A 20,728-nucleotide genomic window follows, 5' to 3' on the forward strand; every position below is an offset into this window, starting at 1 on the left:
GTGCACAGGTATAGGTTCTCTGTTTTCATTACAACTGATCTGGAGAACAAAAAAGGAATCGACAAAACCAATAGCACATATCAACAATACTAACTGCATCATTCTTACAAATAGAAAGATCATGAGGCAACAGGAAACAACTATATATTTTCCACTTACTGATTTATATAACCCAACGGTAAGAAATATATCCAAATGAACAGGCCATATGCAAACATCCTACATTCCTACCATACATGGCATCATGCATAAATCATGCGGTAATGCATATAACATACAAATATTGCAGAACTCATTGACAAGAATCAGGTCAGTATAAACTCAGCACTTTTGTCATCAGCAGACAAAATAGCAGAATAAAAAAATGCACACCTAGAGCAGAGCGTTACTGATCTGCAGTCAAAAACTCAAACACAAGATTTTGCTATTATGAAGTTGTGTCAGGAACTGAAATAATAGTAATTTAAATTATATTTTCTGTTTATTATCAACAAGATCAATACAATTGAATAATAGATAAGGTGGTAGCTGTTGCACATGATTATTAGCAAGTGAAGTACAAGGTAGTGAGCATAATGTGCCCACTGTTTATGAACAGCTAATTCCCAAATCAAATGAGCTTCAACCACTCAAAGAACACCCCAAGTTGTCAACTATGTCATTCTTCTTCATTTATATTGTTTGTAACCCAAAGAAGAAAATAGATCATTCATGACTCCATCAAGTAGAAAGATAATGACATATAATGGGAGAGAACAATATATTATACAGTTATCACTTCATAAGTCCATATGTTCCACAGAGAATAGAATAAATGTATCCAAATAAACAGGTCATTTGCAAGCATTGTAATGTGAATGTATGCCATGCAATAAACATATTTACTGTATACAAAGGAAAACAAAACTTTCTTATTGACAACAAATAGCAGTACCGAAATTACAGATATCTATAGTACTATAGTAGTGGAGAGTAGTGCTCCAGTGTCAAAAGCATAATAGACCGAACCAACCAAATAAAAATCAAGCTGGTAGATCCTTACCCCGTTACAGACCAGCAGCGGGCAGCGCAGCCAAGAAGGCACTGTAGGCCGAATCGAGGTCGAAGTTGAGCTGCCTGGCCTGCTGCTCGGTGAGCTCATCCGCGGCCCCCATCTTATGCAGCTTGCCAAGCCACTCGTTAACCTTGACCTTCCCCTCAAAGTCGGGCGGCAGTAGGGAGCCGAGCCTGGCCATGGATGTAGCGACGTCCTGCAGCAGGGGGCGGACCTGGTCGTTGGCAAGCATGTTGAGCTTGACCGCGTCCATGGCGGTGATGAAGGTCTGCACGCAGTGCGCGATGGCTGCGGCGGAGGCGGAGGTGGCGGCGGGCGCGGATGAGGCGGACGCGGCGCGGAGCTCGACGGTGGCCGGGACGCCCGACTGGAGGAGGCGGTTGAGCGCGGCGGGGCAATCGAGACGGTACGCCTGGACGAAGCGCGGGACGGCGACGGTGCCGGCGAGCGAGGAGGAGAGGGAGTTGAACTGGGAGATGAGCTTGAGGCACTCCGCCTCGTAGTCGGCGGCTGAGACGAGGTCGCGGACGTAGGCCCGTTCCAGCTTCTCCGTGACCTTGATGATCGCGTACAGGTCCGCGTAGCTCTCCAGGAGCTCCCGCTCGCGCTTGTCGTTCCACAGCTTCACCTCCATGGACGCCGGCGGGGCTCCCTCCCCTCCGGCGAGCGGATCGCGGGGGCTAGGGTTGCCGCGGCGCACGCAGATTTGGGGGAAGAGGAGAGGAGAACGGGGCAGTATGGAAGTCTGAAGAAGAGCGAGGGGTTACGTGGAAACTGGACTACCGGACCGGTGAGATTTTGAAAAGGATCTGCGAGACTGCAACGACGCGTACGCGTTTGTTCTGCCTTTACGAAGCGATCGCTCATCGCAAACAAAACGCAACACCAATTGCGCGGCATCTTCTGTCGAAGTATGTGCGTGTTTGGTACGGGTTATCATAGAAAAAACCTAAAGAGGAATTGGTCAGCTTGTCAAATGCTCTAACGTCTAGTTTAGATCATTGCAATTGAATTTTATTTTAATAATAATAATTTAGTCATATATCAATTAAAATAATTCAATTTTATACAAAATATGTCTGAGATATTTATATGCTACATTTTTACTATAAAAGAGTGAGACGAAGAGTATCATATGAGTTACAAACTAGAAACAAATTCTAGTAATGCATAAAATCATTTTCTATCCTCTCCATGAATTTAAGATAGACTTATATCTGAACTTTGAAAAGTGATGGAACTGATATTTTAATATAGTAGAGATTAATCATATAATCTATCGCATTAATCTCCCATTTTACAGATACCTAAAAATCATATGCAGAAACGATCCGTGCGGTTAAAAGGCCCAACACCCGCAGTCCCGCACAACACCAAACTTCCCTTCAGGCCCTCGGCATGACGGCATCAACTCCTATCAATCTGGCTCTCGGTCCTCCACTTTCCACTCCGCCTCCTACCTCTCTCTCCCTTTCGAAACCCCATCTACGTCGGCGTAGGGCGCGGGGGTTGCAGTTGGAGAGGAAGCATTCGTGAAGACTCTGGGGCAACTTATCTAGATCGGCAGATCCGTATTTCTGGGCGATACACCTCCGAAGTAGTTGTTGGCTTGTTGCAGAAAGCAGCCGCTTTTTGCGTCGCTCCTGCGGTCCTGACTCCTCCTGTCTGGCTGTCTCACAGTGCCCCTGTTGTGCTCGTCGTTCTTGGCCACGGCCCTCGGCTCAGGAAAAAGGGGCAACTTTGCATTTATCCTTTGGCCCCTTAGAAGATTGCCCGCGTCAAGATTTGGTGGGAACCCAATTCGCTGCTATTCCCTGTGGAAAGGCGACGCTTTGGTTCCTGTTTCCCCACAGCTCCCAACTCTATATATTCCAATCTCTTCTTCACCTACTCGCCTAACTTTCGTTTACTTCGATCCGCCAGTTTGTGCTTCCCACCCCTCGGCATTCGGCTGTTTGTTACTTTGTTGCTTTGTCGCAAGTCAGATCAATCTGTGGCCGGGAGTTGTTGTGTTTTGTCCTGTTCTTGCCCGGAGACGGAGACGGGAGACATGGCCGCGGCGAACGGAGCTGCCGCTGTCGGTGCCGGTGCGGGGCTGTTCAGCGAGGAGGAGCTGCGGGAGGTGAGCGGGGTGCGCTGGGGGGAGGACTTCGTCGAGGTGACGTGCGGATGCACCAGCCACCGCTACGGCGACGCCGTAGGCCGCCTTCGCGTCTGCGCGTCTGGCGACCTGGAGATCAACTGCGAGTGTACGCCCGGCTGCCGCGAAGGTCCGTGCCAGCCACCACTTCCATCCCTTTGCTTGTATGTCTCTCTTCGCTCTTGATTTCATGTCCGCGCATCGGTGCGCGTATGGCGTATGGTGTTTGATCTCTGGCCCCGCAGATGAACATGCATGCAATGCCAGTGCGCCTCTTGTGCCTGGCATGGCCTGCTTCTAGTGCTTGGCACCATGCTACATGCCTACATCCCATGCATTTCTGCTCTGGCCTAACTTGTGTCTGTTGCCTGTTGATTTTTGTCAATGCCTTTTTTCTGCCATCTGAATGTTTGGATGTGCCAAACTTGTTCAGTTGATGCCCCCCGGGAGTAATTACTTGTGTATCATTAAATTCGACATAACACTGACCTTTCATGTGATTGTCTCGGCACATCCCTCTAGTACTAGCACATGCAAGCATTTTGTCCTTGATACCTAATGCACGTCGATTCATTCTGTGAGTCCCTTTTGCATGCTGGTGGTCGTAGGATTTGCCCCCTCTGCGTTCAGTCGTTGTGTCCATCACAACAGCACAACAAATTGTAACGTCTCTGCAGGTTATGTTCAGGCTTTCGTTTGCATGGATTAGCACATGTTCTCGTTTCGAGTTGCATGCTCCTTTCTTTCTTTTTGTAGATGAAGTGGCGGAAGTGGCCCTTTTGATCTTAACACCGAATACTTGTTTGCTATGAGTGGGTTGTAAATAAAGGCACCTTGTCTCTGCACTGAGTTAGTACCTGGTGGCCTTAATAACAGTTCATCTCTGATATTGTAGCTGGTATAATGTGCGGCGACTACTCATTGTGCGTCACATCTAATCTGCATGCAATGTCTATCTCAATGTGTCTAGAGTACCCCGTAGGCGACATACTGACATAGATAGCAAGTGTTATATCTGCGAGTTTTACTGCATACCATATACATTGGATGAATGATCTGACCATTGAGTTTTTTTTTTTTTTGTATTGAACCTAAGTTGTTTGAGAAGGCATATTTGTTTGCTTTGGAACCTAACGATTGCCTTGCTTGTTCACATGTGCAAGTCAACTCTCGTTTGATTTGGCATATCCTTCTCTTTTGTGTCTGGCAAGCATAGTGATGGTAATACGTCAATGAGATCGAAGCATCATGGGCTTAGCAACCACAGTACGGCTTGCTATGTATTCCAAAAATTCATGGTTTGTTTATGAAATCTAGATAAGTACAGTATGTTGGATTTAACAAATAATGGGGTTGGCTCTAGATTCGAAATATGCAGTTCCTAATGCCGATAACATATGACGGCAACCTGCAGCTAGCCTTCTATAAAAGCAAGTACAATAAAGAGCTGTGTAGGTGGAAAAGAGATGAGATAAAGCGGGTTGTAAGTATATACTCAAGATAGCAAGCAATCAAGAAAAAGTTTCGATGGCCTTCTAATTTATTTCTAGTGGAGCTTATGTTTGGAGAGAAACATCAGAATCTTCAAAGATCAACAGAGAACGACAGAGCAAATGGTGCAGGTGGTGAAAGAACTTGTTGATGGAGGTTTAGCTTGTCTGTAGTGGCTGGTCAGGAGGGTCGGGTCTTTGTTTAAGCGTTGATGTTCTAACTAGGACATGATTGGCAAGTTGTTTTGGTTTTTGTGCCTGTTTTTGTAAAGTTTTTTCTCTCCCTTCTAATATATTGGAATGGCTAATCTTTTGCCTTTGCCTTTCCCTTTCCAAAAAAAAAGTATATACTCAAGAGGCAAAAAAAACTTGAGAGCTAAGTGGACCCTACATTAATACTCCCTCTGACCCAAAATACTATCATGTCGCAACAGTGGGTATAACCTTTGTTTAATCATCTAGTGAGCACCACATCGTGTACTGATAGCGATAGCTCACTCTCATCACATGATGGTTAAGGATAACGATGTAATTTGTACCTTTTGGTTGGAATTGCAGACAAGCTGACACCGGCTGCCTTTGAGAAGCACTCTGGAAAGGAGACAGCCGGAAAGTGGAGGAACTCCGTCTGGGTGATGGTTGAGGGAGAAAAGGTACCCCTGTCCAAGACGGTTCTGCTCAAATACTACTACCTGGCGCGCAAATCCGGCAGCGGCGGCGGCGGCGGCTGCGGTCGTCGTAACGGACGGCCGTCTCACCGCGACGAGTTCGTCTGCTGCACGAGATGTGGCAAGGGTAGGAGGTTTCGGCTCCGGTCAAAAGAAGAGTGCCGTGCTTACCATGACGCCCTTGCCAAAGCTCACTGGACATGCACGGATTTGACAAATGATGGGTATGTTAGTTTGGCAACCCTATTTTTCCATAGCATTTCTAATTTACCAAAAAAAAATGAACTAATTTTCCTTAGAAAAACGAAAAAAACCCTTGGAAAAATAGAGTTTTGAAACTAGCTCCTAGGAGTTGTTTTTTATAGTGCTGATATGAGCTATGTTTGCTTCGCACATGAATTCATCTGGCACTTATTAATGTTCCCCTGTTTTGTTCCCCTCCAGGGTCAGCTGTGCCGACGAAGAGGAGCGCGCAAGCCGCAAGGTCCTGCGGGGCTGCTCCCGCTCACCGTCGTGCACCGGCTGCATGAAGTGCGTCTGCTTCGGGTGCGAGACCTGCCGCTTCGTGGACTGCGACTGCCAGACCTGCGTCGACTTCTACCGCAACTCAAAGGAATAGGATAGGGTTTAGGAACTGTAGGCCAGGCCGCTATTCTATTTTAAACATTTTCCATTAGCCTAGTATTTTCCGTGTCTGAGTGCTATGATCCGCTGAGTAGCGAGGGATGCCGGCCAATTTTGGTACATATACATATACTCTACAAAATCTACCAAACGGTTCAACGTTTGCTTTGATGCGCTGGTAGGTAGTAGGGCTGTAGCATGCATGGACTAGGCAGGCTCCAGCAAGGAACCCTAAAGTGTCCTCTACTCTAAATATAGAGTATCAAATGGTGATCTACGCTATACTCCTATAGAGTTTATCTAAACGGTTCTCTATTTATTTGAATATTTTAAATAACTAGTTTAGCAAAACTAAAATATGCACAATACATTTAAGAGTATGATAAATATGTATGTATAAAAAATAAAAAATATCTTTAATATAGGTATTTAAGTATAGAAGACGTAATTTAGAGTATATTGTTAGAGAGAGAAAATATAAAGGATAAAATCTTTTAGAGAAAACTGTAAATGATAAATATAAAAGATGTTGCTGGATACAGCCTGATAGGTTACGCGGTCTGTGGACAGGCGCAAAGATTAACCTTTCGTCCTTGTATACTGCGCATGTCGGTCGGATGCAGATGCGCGTCTGTGTAGTGTAGGAGCCGTTCGTTGGCGTTGGCATTGGCACTCGCACAGCGCACCTCCCGCGCCCCGTCTTGTTGATACTTAGGCAACGCGACAGGGTTTTTAGCATTGCACGGGCAGCACAGCGCGGACCACGGCAGCAGACGGCAGGCGCAGCGCAGTGTTGCCGAGTCGTCACGACAAGTGGAGGCGGAGCAGCGCGGGGCCCCGCGGGCGCATGCCCACCGAACGTTAGAATATACCAGAGGTCATGTACGACCTAGATATAGCTGCACGGTACTCTAAATATAAGACTGACTCCAGCAGCAACATGTAAAGGATTGTAGGAGACGGTCAGGTCTTTTATCCCTCCAACAAGGGACTCTAAAAGGTCCTCTAAAATTTAGAGGATGGCATGCGGACGCTATCTATAGAGGGTGCTCTATACATTGTACATGCGTGTCAGATCCTTTTTGTGTCTGTACGCTCACATGGTGCAGAGTAGTAAAAAATAATATAAAATGTCAAATCTAGTACACTGATGATATAGAGGATGGAATTTAGGGGATATTGCTGGAGATAAAGAAGATATAGAGTACAAAATCTTTTAGAGAGTGCTGTAAAGGACAAAGAATATTCCTTTAGGAGATAAAATTTAGGGGACGTTGCTGGAGACAGCCTAAGACACAACTAAAACACAACATAATACAATGGTCATGTCTAAAACATGTATCTTACCATATTCATTGTACCAATCAGAGTATTCAATAAATTAAAGTGACCAATCAGATAGTCTCCTGTCTCGAATATAGAGCTAAGACACTGTGTCTTCGTCAAGATACATGTCTTAAGATTTTTTTACATTCATCCTCCTAGACACACTATAAGACACAACTTAAGACACCCACTGTACATGCCCTTAGACGTGTGAGAGCAGAGATGGTCTGGGTACTCGAAATTCAATGGGTTTTTATCCTATTAAGGTATGGATTTGGATCAACTTTCATATTTATAGGTATGTTAATAAACATTAATATACACTCGACGGATTCATGGGTACGGGGTTGTTCCTAGAGTACCCAAACCTGTGAACCCGTGGGTTTTTTAAACCCGACCAAACCTAGTGCATATTGACATTTTTATTTTATAAACAAACAACAAACTTGTTATCTTTCTATTTACTTTCTGATTTTTATCAAATAGTGAATGTATAAGTAGTTGGTAAGAGCGTTGCTTGCTTGCTATTATAGTTATTACTAGCGTTATATATGTGGTGGATAGATAATTTAGCGCAAGGTCACTTGATTATACAACTTATTATTTGTATTTCATTCTCTCTACTAATAGTTTTTATACCAAATTATGAACTCGTTCTTCATTACATAAACTTTAGACCATGATCCCATTAATCATTACGATAATTATTTATTATGAGAAAAACAAGCATATTGGAGATAAAACCCGCGGTATAACCCGTGGGTACCCGCTAACCTGATAGTTACAGGTTTGGGCTAAATTTTAAACCCGTAATCCAATATAACCCGCGGGTAACCCGCCAACCCAATGGGTATAAGTTTGGGCTAAATTTTAAATCCGTAATCCAATATAACCAGCGGTTAACCCGTGGGTACCCGCTAACCCGATGGATACATGTTTGGACTAAATTTCAAACCCGTCATTGGTACGAGTTTTTTAACGGATATAGATATTTTCCATAGGTATGGGTTTAAAGATAGCGAAACCCAGCATGTTTATATCCCGTTGCCATCTATATGTGAGAGACTGCCGCTTGATTACTCGCTTCTACCGACTTCTTTTTTCCTCGTTCTCGTTGCCACGTCGGACAGATTTGGACATTAGCTCGTCTTGTGATCCTACTGCCACGTTGATGAGTGAGTCGCTTGGCTGGGAGAGCAAATAGGAGGGCGAAACGTGGAGTTACAGTTGTATATTTCTTTATTAGGAAACATGAGTCGCATGGTGCAAGCGACGATGTGACTGACGGTGACGGATGGATGACACACAGACACACGGTGCATCCTCCGCTGGGCGGAGGGGGAGGCGAGGCCGAGGACACAAAGCTGGGCATGCCAAGATACCAAAAGATCGTGCGCCGGGCGATCATCGGGAATTCAGCCAGCCACGCTGACGTGACGGCTGGCACGGTGCATCGGCCAGCCGATCTCCCCCACGCTGGCGGCTGACGACGTCGCAGTCGCATGACAAGACTGCAAGCCCATGAGGGTGAAGCCGGCTCCAATCCTCCAGGCGCTAGCATGCATGTGTTGCCTCATCAGTCAGGCTGCTCCTTGCATCTGCCGGGCCGTATAATGCAGATTGCACAAGGATGCGCGTTCAGTCTGGCTTCGTGTCCACATCCAACACGTCCAATGAAACACTCGTCTATATACCTGATGCACATCGCACAAGCCACGGTTGACTCGATTCTAAACAAGGCTAACCTGTATCTAGTGGCACAAATCCGGTGCCCACCGACAAGTCTAGTGTTCTCTTACATCGCCAACTCGTTTGTCTCAAAAACTTTTCGAGTTAAATTTGATCTCAAACTTCCTATGTGTTTTTATACAAATATACATCATCACTCATCAACTAGATTTGGATTTCACAAGTATGATCAACACTTATTAGACTGTCTCCAGCAATTTTATCTCCTATCACGTCCCTATTTCAAACTTCACTCTTTTGCACGACCATATATAGAAGAAAATCTTACTAGACCTAACTAAATCAAGCTACCCATACATCCCCTTTTTTATAATATGACCCAAAAAAAATGAAGGTTCTATCCCTAATCTATATGTCCATAATTCTGACACTTCAAACTAACTCTGACACTTAAAACTAGCCGACTCTTAGTATTCTTGGTCAGTTGAAGAAACAAAAGGCATATTAGCCCAATCAGTCATCGTTACTATGGCATAACTCAATTTACTTCTACAAAATATACGTTAAACACAGATGCTTTCAAAGAATGGAATTGCCAATCACCGCATGCTACATGAGCCATCCTACCACCTGGGGTGTAACCAAAATGATCCCCTTTGCGGTTGTTTCCTTTCAACTAGTCTTTTTGTTCAGGGCTGCTCACACAGCAGATGTGGCTGGCTAATTACAGACTCATTCACGGCTAGGCTCACATTTACAACAGGGGACCAGGCTGAATGCCAGCCCAATGTTAAAACACAGTTGCAAAACCCACTTGCAAAGCTATGACAAAATTACAAGCTACACAACTGTGGGCACTTTTCGCCAAAACCAATGGTATCTACTCTGTCGTATACATTGTACATCATCTTGCCTAGATCACCACCAAATCTTGCAATGAAAGACTTAGTTCTTGTGCAAGTTGTGCTGTTTGACCACCCCGCCTGTACCAAAAACAGGAACACGACATCAGGAGAGATAAACAATGTCCCATTGCAGCAACTGACACAGGATTGAGAAACGGAGCAAAAGATAGTGTTCGGAGACAGGGAGAGACTTACAGAATCAATGGATTCAGACTCTGTTGGATCTTTTGCAAATGGTTAAAGCACCGTGAACAACGTTGCAACCTGCATTAGAAAAGCAAGGTTTACTGACTTCTGTCTTCTATAGTTTGATTTAGTATTTAGTATAATCCAGCTTATAGGTGTGTAAGAAATAAGCTGGGTCCAGACAGCTTATAGTATAGGATTATATAATATGGGTGCCTGTATTATATAAGCTCGTTTAGAAGTTGGGGGTGTTTGTTGATCACTTGAGCTTGTATAAGCTGGATTATACAAGATGGAGGTAAAGAAGCAGGCCCTAAGTTTTGCAGCCAATGAGCTGACAATACCTCTGCTCAGCCTGAATGTCAACTCCAACGCCTAAATTTGCTGATAATGCTGAATGAATTACTGGTCCAAAAATCTTTATAAGATCCAACAACATTTCCAAAGAGACCATAGCATGCCTGCAAATTTAGAGGCAAAGTAATGAAATTTTGTAGGCACGGTTACCGCTCAATAATTTTTTTTTCTAATGTAGGATGCCAATATTTGCATGAGCCACAGATAATGAAGAATATTGACATGGGATGTTCTCCTTTCAAATTAGGATAGACTTGCAATAAAATAAAACATCCAAAACGTTACCTTTCAGTCTTGCTACACAGTAACCCAGCAAGAACAGGCAGAAAATTTGAGAAAAATTCCAGGTTGAAAAGATCAAGCTTTCCTTTGAGAGCACTAACAACATCTGCTTGAACCTGTATAATCTCGGCATTCAGTAAGCTAACGAAGAAACAAAGATAAGTACAGCCACCCAAAATCATCATACATCTTAATGAAACTTACAGCATTGTCAGGTAGCTTTGCCACTGCAGCAATTGCTCCTTTAATACCACTTTGTTCAAAGACATGCCGCATCATCTGAATACATACACAGATACACTAGAATTATATCGGTTCATCAAATAATAAATGTAGGAAGTTGATCAACATTACTTCAAAAGGAGCATGCACATTCTGTACATGAACCTAAAGGACGTGAAAAATAATAAACCGTGTCACAGAATAAGTTTATATGTTCACAATTTGCCACTTATGTCATACTGACATGTGGACCCATAAATCACAGATAATACATTTTGGTGTTCAACGTTCTAATTATATTGAAAAACTAACCAGAATGATTTTTTCGTTCATGAGATCTGCTTTATTTGTTGATGTAAGTTCACAGAATTTAATGAAGCACATGAAATGGTAACAAAAGTCAGCAAGTAAATAACAGGATTCACCTCTAGTTTTGTCAGCCGAAGTTTTACAGCATTTAGGAATTCATCATGGTTCCGCACTAAATTGACAGGAGCCATCGCTTCATCTACAGTTGACAGGTCCTTTTCAAATGTTGTACTTGGTTCCGCCTGCTAATCACAATCATTGTCAAATTTGAACAGCCAAAGTTTTCTCGAGAATGCTACACAGCATGAACTAATAAATGTAGAGCACAGCTCAACAAATTTGTTCGAGTTGTATTCTGTACTAGTAGTTTATGAATGTTTGAGTATCACTTTAATCTCTAATGGGAATACGAAATAACTTTTCTACAAATTAAAGCACAATCTGTCCCATGCATTCTGTATCTGGTTTGTGAAAATACTACTTTCTCATTACTTCTTTGTCTAAAGGAAGAAGTCTACTTTTGGCTATGGAACTATCACCCATGCTGATTTTGGCCATCAAACTCTAAAACTATCCATCTTTGGCCATCAAACTATAAAAAACGGACAACTTTTCAAAGGTGGTTTTGCCTATATGTGTTTTTCTAAATAAAAGTAAATCTCTAAAATTTCAAAACAAAAACAAAAAGAGCAGACCCAGTGCCGAAGGCTCACACATAAGGCATTGTTCGTTTACACCAATCCAACTCTGGATTAGCATGGATTGCAATAAAATCCATATCACAATCCATGCCCCAAAATAATCCAAGCCTACTCAATTTTTTATTAGGTTAAACCCATTGTTTTCAGATCGTCCGACTAATCGCAATTAGTCGGGCTGATCGGTACTTTGGGTTCGATTAAGGTACTCGATTTTTTATTGGATGTTCTCTTCCAATGGTATCTATTCGGCCAAATCTGCTTATGAGATAATGTTCTACGGCTCTACCTCCCTGGCGGGCTTTGAAAGAGTGTGGGGCACCTGGGCGCCGCCTAAGTGTAAGTTCTTCCTCTGGTTGGTCTTACATAACAAATGTTGGACGATTGACCGGCTCGCTAAGAAGGGTCTTCTCCATCCTAGTACTTGCCCCTTATGTGACCAGGAAGGGGAGTCTATTCATCATTTGCTTGTTTCATGTGTTCTCGCGAGGCAATTTTGGTTTCTCCTTCTCCAACATGTCGGCCTGGCCGCCCTTTCCCCGGGGATGGAAGATATAGGTTTTGAAGCTTGGTGGAGTAGATCGGCTGAGGTTGTTCCTAAGAATCTCAGAGATGGCTTTAACTCCTTGGTGGTCCTGGGGCTTGGAGTATCTGGAAACACCGAAATGATTGTGTTTTCAATGGTGCTCAGCCTTCTATAGCTAGATTGCTTACCTCAACCGGTGATGAGTTCAATATGTGGTGTTTTGTGGGGGCCAAAGGCGTGACCCGTCTTTCGGACCTAGCTTTTGTGTTCAACCCCGGCTAGGAGACGGTTATACCTCTTGTTGTTTGTGTGTGCGTGAGTGGTGTGTTAGGTCCTTGTATATATTGTTTTTCTTCTACTAATGAAATGATACGCAGCTCTCCTGTGTGTTCAAGAAAAAAAGAGTTGAAACTACGAGCAATAAAACAGAAGAACAGGAATAAGTAAGATTCAAATAACTCTAAATAGAGCATCAGTTATTTAGATTTTTTTGTACTGGCTTCATTTTTATTTTAAAATAACTTTTAGGGATTTAATCATATTCGTTATTATTATTTCGAAAAATATATAGGCAAAACCACTTTATAGCGGGGAATTGTTCTGGTTTCTTTAAATTTAAAATAAATTTGTTATGAATTTTTAGATATTTAATCATTATATTTACTAGGCAAAACCACCTTTGAAACCAGCATTATGGCCAAAGTTGTCAAGTTTCAGTAGTTCACTGGCCAAAGATAAAAATAGGCTTCTTCTCTAAATCCATGTGGCAATCAGGACCCAGAAGATTCAGAGTTCACATCATTATAACTAGTATAAAATTCTGAAAAAATAAATAAGGTCCAATGAGGCAGCAAAATTACTTTAGCAAATAAAAATACGAAAAAAAAGGATAAGATTCATTGTAGCTGCAGTAGTTTAAGAAGTTGAATTGTAATTCTTAGGCACGACCACTGACCACATAAGAGTAAAGACACCGCAATACAAGCGGTTCAATATGAGGTACAACCAATGAATCAATTATGAATAACTATACTCAAAACATATGGATACCTACCAGATGGAATGGATGGTTGTCATTTCTCGATGCCCGATCACCACAAGAACCAGTTTGTGGTGAATAATCAGTGCTAGAAGTCTCTCTTTTTTCCCATCTCTCAACAAGAGACTTTGTTTTCCCCAGTGGCACAGCAACTGAAAAGAAGTTCACACTATCATTAGAGAGCTAGTTTTAGGCCATGAAGAACCCTTGACAACATCAATTAATATCCATACGCACCTCCTCTAACATATTTGACCTTGGCAGTCTCTGTTGTTGAGCATGGTGATTCAAAGGCTGCATAAAATAGAGTTCTACTGTTACATCACCATACTAGCAAACACCGTGTCAATGTTTAAGAACAAAGAGAAATGGCTGTACATTTATCATCATTTAACTGCTGAGAATGGTCCAGCGACACTGTTCTTTCCATCTTTTCTGCTATTTGTGCAATACCTTCATTATCCACATCGCCAAATTCTTCTTTCTTGTGATATGGAGTTAGCCCAAAGGAGAATTTTAAGCTAGACAAACCCTCTGAGCAAACATCAGGTTCAGTGAACACTGATCTTGATGAGCTATCACTATCAGCAGCACTGCCACTAAGTGAGGGTTTTCTTCTGTGAACAGGGATCCGAAAATCATCTGGGACTGCAGCTGTCTCTCCAGTCCCTCGACGAACATTGCTTACTGTTTTGTCCTCTAAAATGTCTCTGGGCACAACAATAGGTGCTGAAACAGCCTGAGATGTAGTGTAAATATCTTTCACTAAAGCTGATTCTGTAAGATTGCTTTTCTTAGCAGTTGCAGAATTATTAGCCATCACTGCACGAGACGCTAATGAAATGTCTCTCTGCCCAACATTACGTTCCACATTTTTTGTGTTGGTGGAAGGACTATCAACAAGCTTCATACGCCTCATCAGGGTAGTACTCTGAACAGATGACTTTAAAGACGAATCAGGTCTTCGTGGAATAGTGCTGCTCCTATCTTTCTTGGTCTTATCTGTACTTGCTGGAGTCAAATGTGAGCCACGAACCCTGCTTTGAGCTGTTAGCACAGAAGCAAGAGAGGAGGGAAAGGTTGTCACTATGGGCGTCATGCGACCAAGTAATAAGGAAAAAGAAACATCTCAATAAATAGTAAAAAGAGAAGGAAATATATAAATGGTTCAAAATCATACCAATCCCAGACTCCTTGATTTTGTATGAACTTCTTGAATGTGCCATTGCTGAAGCAGGACGAGAATTTGCAGTGCTATCAACTGGTTTCACAGGATTATCTTCCATAGACTGCACAAGCTCAGCAAAAAAATTCGCTTTGGGCAATACACCAAGAGCATAGGGTCCAATGAGCTGGATCCATGAATGGAAGTTAGAAGAGGCAGGAAAAAAACACATGGCATAGAAAAAATGACACTCACTGATATATCAGCAGCCCATAGACCAACACGGCACTCATGGTAGGAGCATCCCAAGAGTTTCCCTTCATAAATACTAAGGTCAGCCAAATTACTCCAACCCATGTCAACAACATCATGGCACCTTACTGGTTCCCAAGAGAATACCTGGAAATATTCATGTTCTCAAGTACCAAGCAAATAAATATCAATCAAGAACCTATCAGAATCAATGATTTCAAGTCGTCCGACTAATCGCGATTAGTCGCGATTAGTCGGGCTGGTCGGCTATTTGGGCTCGATTAGCTGGACGACTCGACTAGATAGGCTGGTCGGCCGACTAATCGCCGATTAGGGCGACTAATCGCCCGATTACTGTTTCCTGGTCGTCCTGGCTAGGGTTTTGTTATTGGGCCATTTTCAACCCATCTACAGTATACTTTAGACTACCCTCTCCTCTCCTCTGTAATACCTAGCCGCCAAACAGTGCACTACGTCTCCTACTCTCCTCTCTTGCTAGCTCGACTGTTCCAGCCCTTATTCACACTTGGTCGCCGGTGGCTGCCCCTTCAGACCTACAGCTCACCGACGGCTACATCATCAGCGGCTACACCACCCTGCCCCTTCCCATGCTCGCCTGCTACAGTCTCCACATGCGGAGACTGTCTTAAGGTTCACCAGCTGCAGTCTCCACCCTGCCCCTTCCCAAGCTCCAGCAGACCTGCACCATTGAGGAGATGAGCTCGTCATCTCAAGGTTCCTCATGCTCTGCCCCATCTCCCCCTTCTCTGCAGTTCTGCCAAATTAGTGGATGGTTGCTGGCTGCCCTAATCCTAAGCCTGTGCTAAGTAGTGACTTTCTAATTTATATAATGTAGTTGCATACATGTACATTTATATATATAGCTATATAAGTATAACTACTAGACTAGGACGACCAGGGAACGACTAGGAGTCGACTAATCGCCCTAGTCGTCGCCTAATCGCGACTAGTCGCCTAATCGCGACTAGTCGCCTGGTCGGTCCCAGGGATCGACCAGGCGACCAGGCGACTTGAAATCATTGATCAGAATACGACCTACCTTTAAGCTTTGGTCTAATCCACAGAAAAGGGTTTTACCATCTGGGTGAAAGACCATAGAACGTACACCGGTACCCTGGAGAGAGGAGTCATGTAAGCTATCACAGAAGAGGAAGATGGATGTTCTCCTCATGTGCTTTTAGAGCAACGGTTAAAAAACAGGGAACAACACATACGTGAAGCTCAGGCTAGATGTCAGACCATAACTCTTATAAAACTGAATCAGCTGTAGGGAAATGCGAGCTAAATTCCTCTGAGAAAGTTCTTACAGTTACGATTTATAAGAAAGACAAAGATATTAATACAAGGCCACAGCAAGAATGTACTGTAGTTACCATGCCTATAGAACATGCATGCTAAAGAATTTGAGAAGCCATAGTTTGTGGTCTTCAAATTATCGATTTCATAACCAGATCCAGCTTGATTTAAGAAAAAAACTTGCAATACCTCAGGTCCAGAAGAACCTATCAATTCAAAAGTTTCAAGATCCCAAAATTTCACTGTCCTATCAGCAGAGCCTGAAAAAGGTCAGAATAATTCACTCAGAACACATTTCCACTTTTTTAAACTTCACTAACTTTAGTATCCAACAAAATAGTTTACTTTCTTATTTAAAAGAAGCTATTTCTAACTATTACACAAAAAAGATTGAATTCACATTTTTTTTCTTGTGATTGCATTAGGTCACACTTTGATAACAAAAGTGACGAAAAAAGTGCTGCTGTGTATAGATAGTTACCTGTTGCAAGCAAAAATTCTTGAGGGTGAAAATCAATACAGTTGATTTGTCCACTATGGAACTTGAAATCATGTAGAAGCTTTCCAGCTGTCAAATCCCACACCTTCACAATGTTATCTTCCCCACCAGTGACAACCCATCGTCCATCAGGCGTAAACCTGATTGTTTTAATTGCTCCTCTGTGACCCTTATATGTGTGTATGTATCCTTTTTTCTTTATGTCCCATATCTTCAGGTCTGTATCTGACGAACCAGATGCAAAAAACTCGCCAAATGGATGGAATTCAACAGCAGTGCAACTTGACCTGTGCCCAGTGAGAGACCGCACAACTACATTTCAATTAAAAAAACATAAATCAGATATCTATTTTCCCCAAAGCATGCCATTATCCACACAGGAAACATTGCTATACATGATTAAACTTAATGTGGTTGGACAAGTGTCTGATGCAGGACAAACTTACATAAATCCGAGAACGCTTAACAGAACTTGTTAAGACAACATTGGCAGGCAATAGTATCTGCCTTAGCTCAGCAGACCACAGTCCCCTTTTCATGGAACCACCAAAGCACATTCATTAAATGTGGCCATTCAAGACATTTTGAAATGACTTGGCGGCTTGACAAACATATAATCATGGTTCTAACCACAGTCAAACAAAAAATGAAAAGGTAATGCAACACAACATTATCCTCATAGGGCATTTTCCATCTGTATAACCGTATCACAATAAATTTATAAGGAATTTGTGATGCACTCGACATAAAATGGTCATTTTCATATTATGTAAAAGACAATAAATTAAGTAAGAAACATGTTATTAGGGTACAATCCAACTGTGAGGGGCTTATATAATTATATAACCACACCTTTAGCTTCTTCCAAGTCCCAGAGCTTGATGGAACCATTTGACGAGCCAGCAAGCACAAGCACCTCTGCTGAATCAAACTGCACAGCCTCCACCGCACTTGTGTGGCCGGACAAGGTCTGTGCAAACAATTAGACTCCCGCTCAGAGATACAGCAAGATCAAAATTTCAAGATAGCCAAAAAAAATAAATTGATTGCAGTGTCATTGACATAGGGGGCACATACCAGAAGTGGAGTTTGCTTGCCAATGGCCCACAGTTTGACCTTGCGATCATTGCCACCGGTGATGAACACACGCCTAGACTTTTTGCCAATAGACAGGGACCTAACTTCCGCATCATGCGCCACAAAATTTTCTAATTCGGGACACGGAGTTAAGGAGATATCAAGTTGCGCAAGGCATACTTCCGCGCATTTAACTAGTGGCCACAGTCTCCTCCTAGGTACTATCTTTTGCATTCGACGAGAGTGACTGAGGGATTAAGGCCATGTTCCAATCTCGCGAGATAAACTTTAGCAGCTTTTTTTTAGCTACTTTTAGCTATTTGTAATCTAAACAGGAGAGCTAATGGTGGTAATTGAAGCTAAACTTTAGCACTTCAATTTATATAGCTAAAGTTTAGCAGGAAGCTAAAGTTTATCCCGTGAGATTGAAACGGGGCCTAAGTGAAACAGGACTGGCACATGCATTTCCGTTAACACTAATGTAAATGTGGGGGGGGGGGGGGGGGGGGGGGGGTAAATCCTCGTTTAAAAAAGAAAAGAAAAATTCAGAGCCAGAAATAGCTGGGTCGTCATAAAGACATAGGCATCCAGTTAAAGCAAAACAGATTTCGGAATTGGCACTATACCCTAAATCGGGAACAGAGGGGGCCGGGGGAACTGTTCGCTGAACCAGTTCCAACCTCTTCAGGTTTAGCTCGGACGCTTCGAACGGTCCTTTCTTGACGACGATTGCCAACGAAGTACGGAGGCGGCAGGAAATTTCGAGAATCTACTACGAGAAACAGCCCAAGACTAAGGGAACACAAGAATCTGGGGAGGGCGTATATAGTACCAGCACTCTACTGGTGCCTGGTGGGAGCAAATGCCCGCCCGCGTTGCTTCGCGGGACGGCGGCTCCTTCCGCCTGCGAGCCAAATCGAATCAAGAAACGGAGCGGCGACTCGAAGACGAAGGAGTGGAAGGATACGGAGCTCGTAGCCGCGCTTCTCGGGGTCCATCCCTCCGGGCTCCCCGGTCCACGGCGATGGCTGGCTGGCTGGCTGGCTGGCTTCGCACGCGGGGCCGTCGCGTCGTCGACGACGAGTAGGGCTCGGATTGGGATCCGAGTGGGCTTGTGGCTGTGGAGCAGGGGAGTTGGCGAGAGCGAGTCCCCTTTTTTTCCTTTGGTGGTCTCTGGGCAGTGAAAACGAGAGGGGTGGAGCGGCGTGGGTGGGTGGGGGAGTGGAGATGTTGTCGTCTCCTCTCTCTCTCTCTCTCTCTCTCTCCTACGCGTCGCTCCGCTTTTGCTCCCGTCCCTTTTGCATTGCTTGTGTACCGAGAAGCAGGGGAGGGGGCCAAAAGCAAAAGGTTCCCTTCGCGTTCCTTGAATCTGGAAAAGCGAGGCTCACATGAATCAGGCGTACGAAATCAACCGTGCACCTTTCGTTCCTGCCAAAATATATCCAACGGTTGAGAGCAATCTTTAGTACAGGGGGGAAATGGAGACCACTAGTAGTGGCTTACTTACGAATGGCGGTCAAGATTGGCACGAGGTGAGCGGGCAGCCATTCGGCTGGTTCATCCCAGCGCACCGCCACAGCAATTCCCTTCAGGTTGGCCCCACTGGCCAAAGGCTACAGTTTTAACGCAAGCGCAAGTGCGCAAGCCCTCCTCGCTTTGGTTTCGTTTGGCAGGCAGGTGGTGAACGTCGTGTGGTCTGGTGGGACGTCGCTCGCGAGTCGCACAATTCACTTTCCGGTCCAGCCTCCCCTCCCGGCTCCCGCGAGCAAGCAACCATGCCCGCAATGGAAGCAAGCGATCCCGCGCCCGGCCGCGGAAGGTGAAAATAAGACGTGAGCGACGTGGCGAGCAAGGCAACATGAGCCGTGGACCGACGGCCCGTGCCCGGCCGGCAATGGGGACGGAGGCCGCTGCACTGCACACGGGCACGGCTGGTTTCGTGCGCGGGGAAGACGGGCGACGCGGGGTCCCCCTCGCGCCCAGCTTGGAGTGGAGAGAGAGAGGGACGGCTTCCACCGCGGCATGTGCCGCCAGGAGCCGACAGCCGAGCGGTGACACGTGGTCGGCACGAATGACAATGATTGTGCTCGGCGTTTGCTTAATGATGGGCTGACGGGTGGCTACGCGATGCCCATTTCTTAAATTCTCGGTATGACGCGACTGTTGTTTGTATATAACGAAAAGATTCTAGACTAGTTGGTTCACGGGGTCAATTTTAAATTATGCCCCCCCCCAGGCCCCCACCCACCCATCAGCTTTTGCATTTAGGTGTTATTTAGTTTGTAAAGAGCAATTTTTAATCTCTTTATTTTATTTCATTTTAGTCTATTGTCTGATTTAGTTTTTGTATTTGAAATTAAAAAACTAAAATTAGTCCCTATAAACCAAACACGACTCAATTAACCGTTACATATGCATGTTTTTATAGCGTGACAACGTTTTAAAAAGAGAGAGAAAGAGAAATATGCTTACGAGGATAAAAATTCTCTCGTCGTGACTATTAACCCTCTATCTACGAGAAGAAGAGGTACTACAAAAGGAGTGGCCCAACCCTATATCCAGTGTCTCGTGTGTTTCCTCTGTCGTGCTTATGGGAAGGGAGACGGGTTCTCTACATCTTCTTACGCCTCTACTGCTGACGGGAGGGAAGGGAGTGGATCTGGTGATCCGTGGTAACGTAGTTCTCAACAGTTTGTATATAACGAACAGATTCTAGACTAGTTGGTTCACGGGGTTAATTTTAAATTATGCCCCCCTCCCCACCCACCGACCCATCAGCTTTTCCATCTACGTGTTGTTTAGTTTTTAAAGAGTAATTTTTAATCCCTTTATTATATTTTATTTTAGTCATTATCTGGTTTAGTTTCTATATTTTAAATTTAAAGACTAAAATAGAATAAATA

At 43.9% G+C, this 20,728-nt stretch overlaps 3 protein-coding genes across 10 annotated transcripts; 1 reads left to right on the top strand and 2 right to left on the bottom strand.

Annotated features, from left to right (window-relative positions):
* Positions 1 to 748: 748 nt before the first annotated feature.
* Positions 749 to 1,793, bottom strand: LOC100284642 (VPS28-like protein). Its single transcript, NM_001157537.2, has one exon. The coding sequence runs from the start codon at positions 1,686 to 1,688 to the stop codon at positions 1,047 to 1,049; it is 642 nt and encodes a 213-aa protein (NP_001151009.1). The 5' UTR covers positions 1,689 to 1,793; the 3' UTR covers positions 749 to 1,046.
* Positions 1,794 to 2,637: 844 nt separating this feature from the next.
* LOC100273310 (uncharacterized) lies at positions 2,638 to 6,035 on the top strand. The gene is made up of 3 exons (NM_001147751.2): positions 2,638 to 3,324; positions 5,243 to 5,576; positions 5,797 to 6,035. The coding sequence occupies exons 1-3, from the start codon at positions 3,105 to 3,107 to the stop codon at positions 5,969 to 5,971; spliced, it is 729 nt and encodes a 242-aa protein (NP_001141223.1). The 5' UTR covers positions 2,638 to 3,104; the 3' UTR covers positions 5,972 to 6,035.
* A 3,498-nt stretch (positions 6,036 to 9,533) lies between these two features.
* Positions 9,534 to 19,137, bottom strand: LOC100384397 (uncharacterized). Of its 8 annotated transcripts, none has more exons than XM_020542271.3 (17): positions 18,793 to 19,137; positions 17,826 to 17,956; positions 17,601 to 17,718; positions 16,731 to 17,060; positions 16,439 to 16,509; positions 15,993 to 16,067; positions 14,936 to 15,079; positions 14,696 to 14,804; positions 13,894 to 14,562; positions 13,753 to 13,809; positions 13,531 to 13,667; positions 11,369 to 11,494; positions 10,926 to 11,000; positions 10,725 to 10,837; positions 10,427 to 10,543; positions 10,092 to 10,160; positions 9,534 to 9,974 (listed from the first exon to the last, which is right to left on the bottom strand). In XM_020542271.3, exons 1-17 carry the CDS (start codon positions 18,821 to 18,823, stop codon positions 9,905 to 9,907), a joined length of 2,442 nt encoding a protein of 813 aa, XP_020397860.1. In that variant the 5' UTR covers positions 18,824 to 19,137; the 3' UTR covers positions 9,534 to 9,904. The 8 variants fall into 8 exon arrangements, with proteins under 8 accessions (XP_020397860.1, XP_035817439.1, XP_035817438.1 ...); XM_035961546.1 differs by having other exon boundaries at positions 11,369 to 11,497; XM_035961545.1 differs by having other exon boundaries at positions 11,369 to 11,497; positions 14,696 to 14,867; positions 18,793 to 19,134.
* Positions 19,138 to 20,728: the final 1,591 nt, after the last annotated feature.

The sequence above is a fragment of the Zea mays genome, chromosome 8 (genome assembly GCF_902167145.1).
Source record: "Zea mays cultivar B73 chromosome 8, Zm-B73-REFERENCE-NAM-5.0, whole genome shotgun sequence".
NCBI lineage: Eukaryota > Viridiplantae > Streptophyta > Magnoliopsida > Poales > Poaceae > Zea > Zea mays.

Coding starts and splice junctions, on each gene's coding strand:
- LOC100284642 (NM_001157537.2), bottom strand. CDS start 1,688: ATGGAGGTGAAGCTGTGGAACGACAAGCGCGAGCGGGAGCTCCTGGAG.
- LOC100273310 (NM_001147751.2), top strand. CDS start 3,105: ATGGCCGCGGCGAACGGAGCTGCCGCTGTCGGTGCCGGTGCGGGGCTG. Junction 3,325..5,242: donor TACGCCCGGCTGCCGCGAAG/GTCCGTGCCAGC, acceptor TTGGAATTGCAG/ACAAGCTGACACCGGCTGCC. Junction 5,577..5,796: donor ACGGATTTGACAAATGATGG/GTATGTTAGTTT, acceptor GTTCCCCTCCAG/GGTCAGCTGTGCCGACGAAG.
- LOC100384397 (XM_008657099.4), bottom strand. CDS start 18,059: ATGCAAAAGATAGTACCTAGGAGGAGACTGTGGCCACTAGTTAAATGC. Junction 17,719..17,825: donor GCAAGCAAACTCCACTTCTG/GTATGTGCCCCC, acceptor TTGTTTGCACAG/ACCTTGTCCGGCCACACAAG. Junction 16,068..16,438: donor TAGGTTCTTCTGGACCTGAG/GTATTGCAAGTT, acceptor TCCTCTCTCCAG/GGTACCGGTGTACGTTCTAT.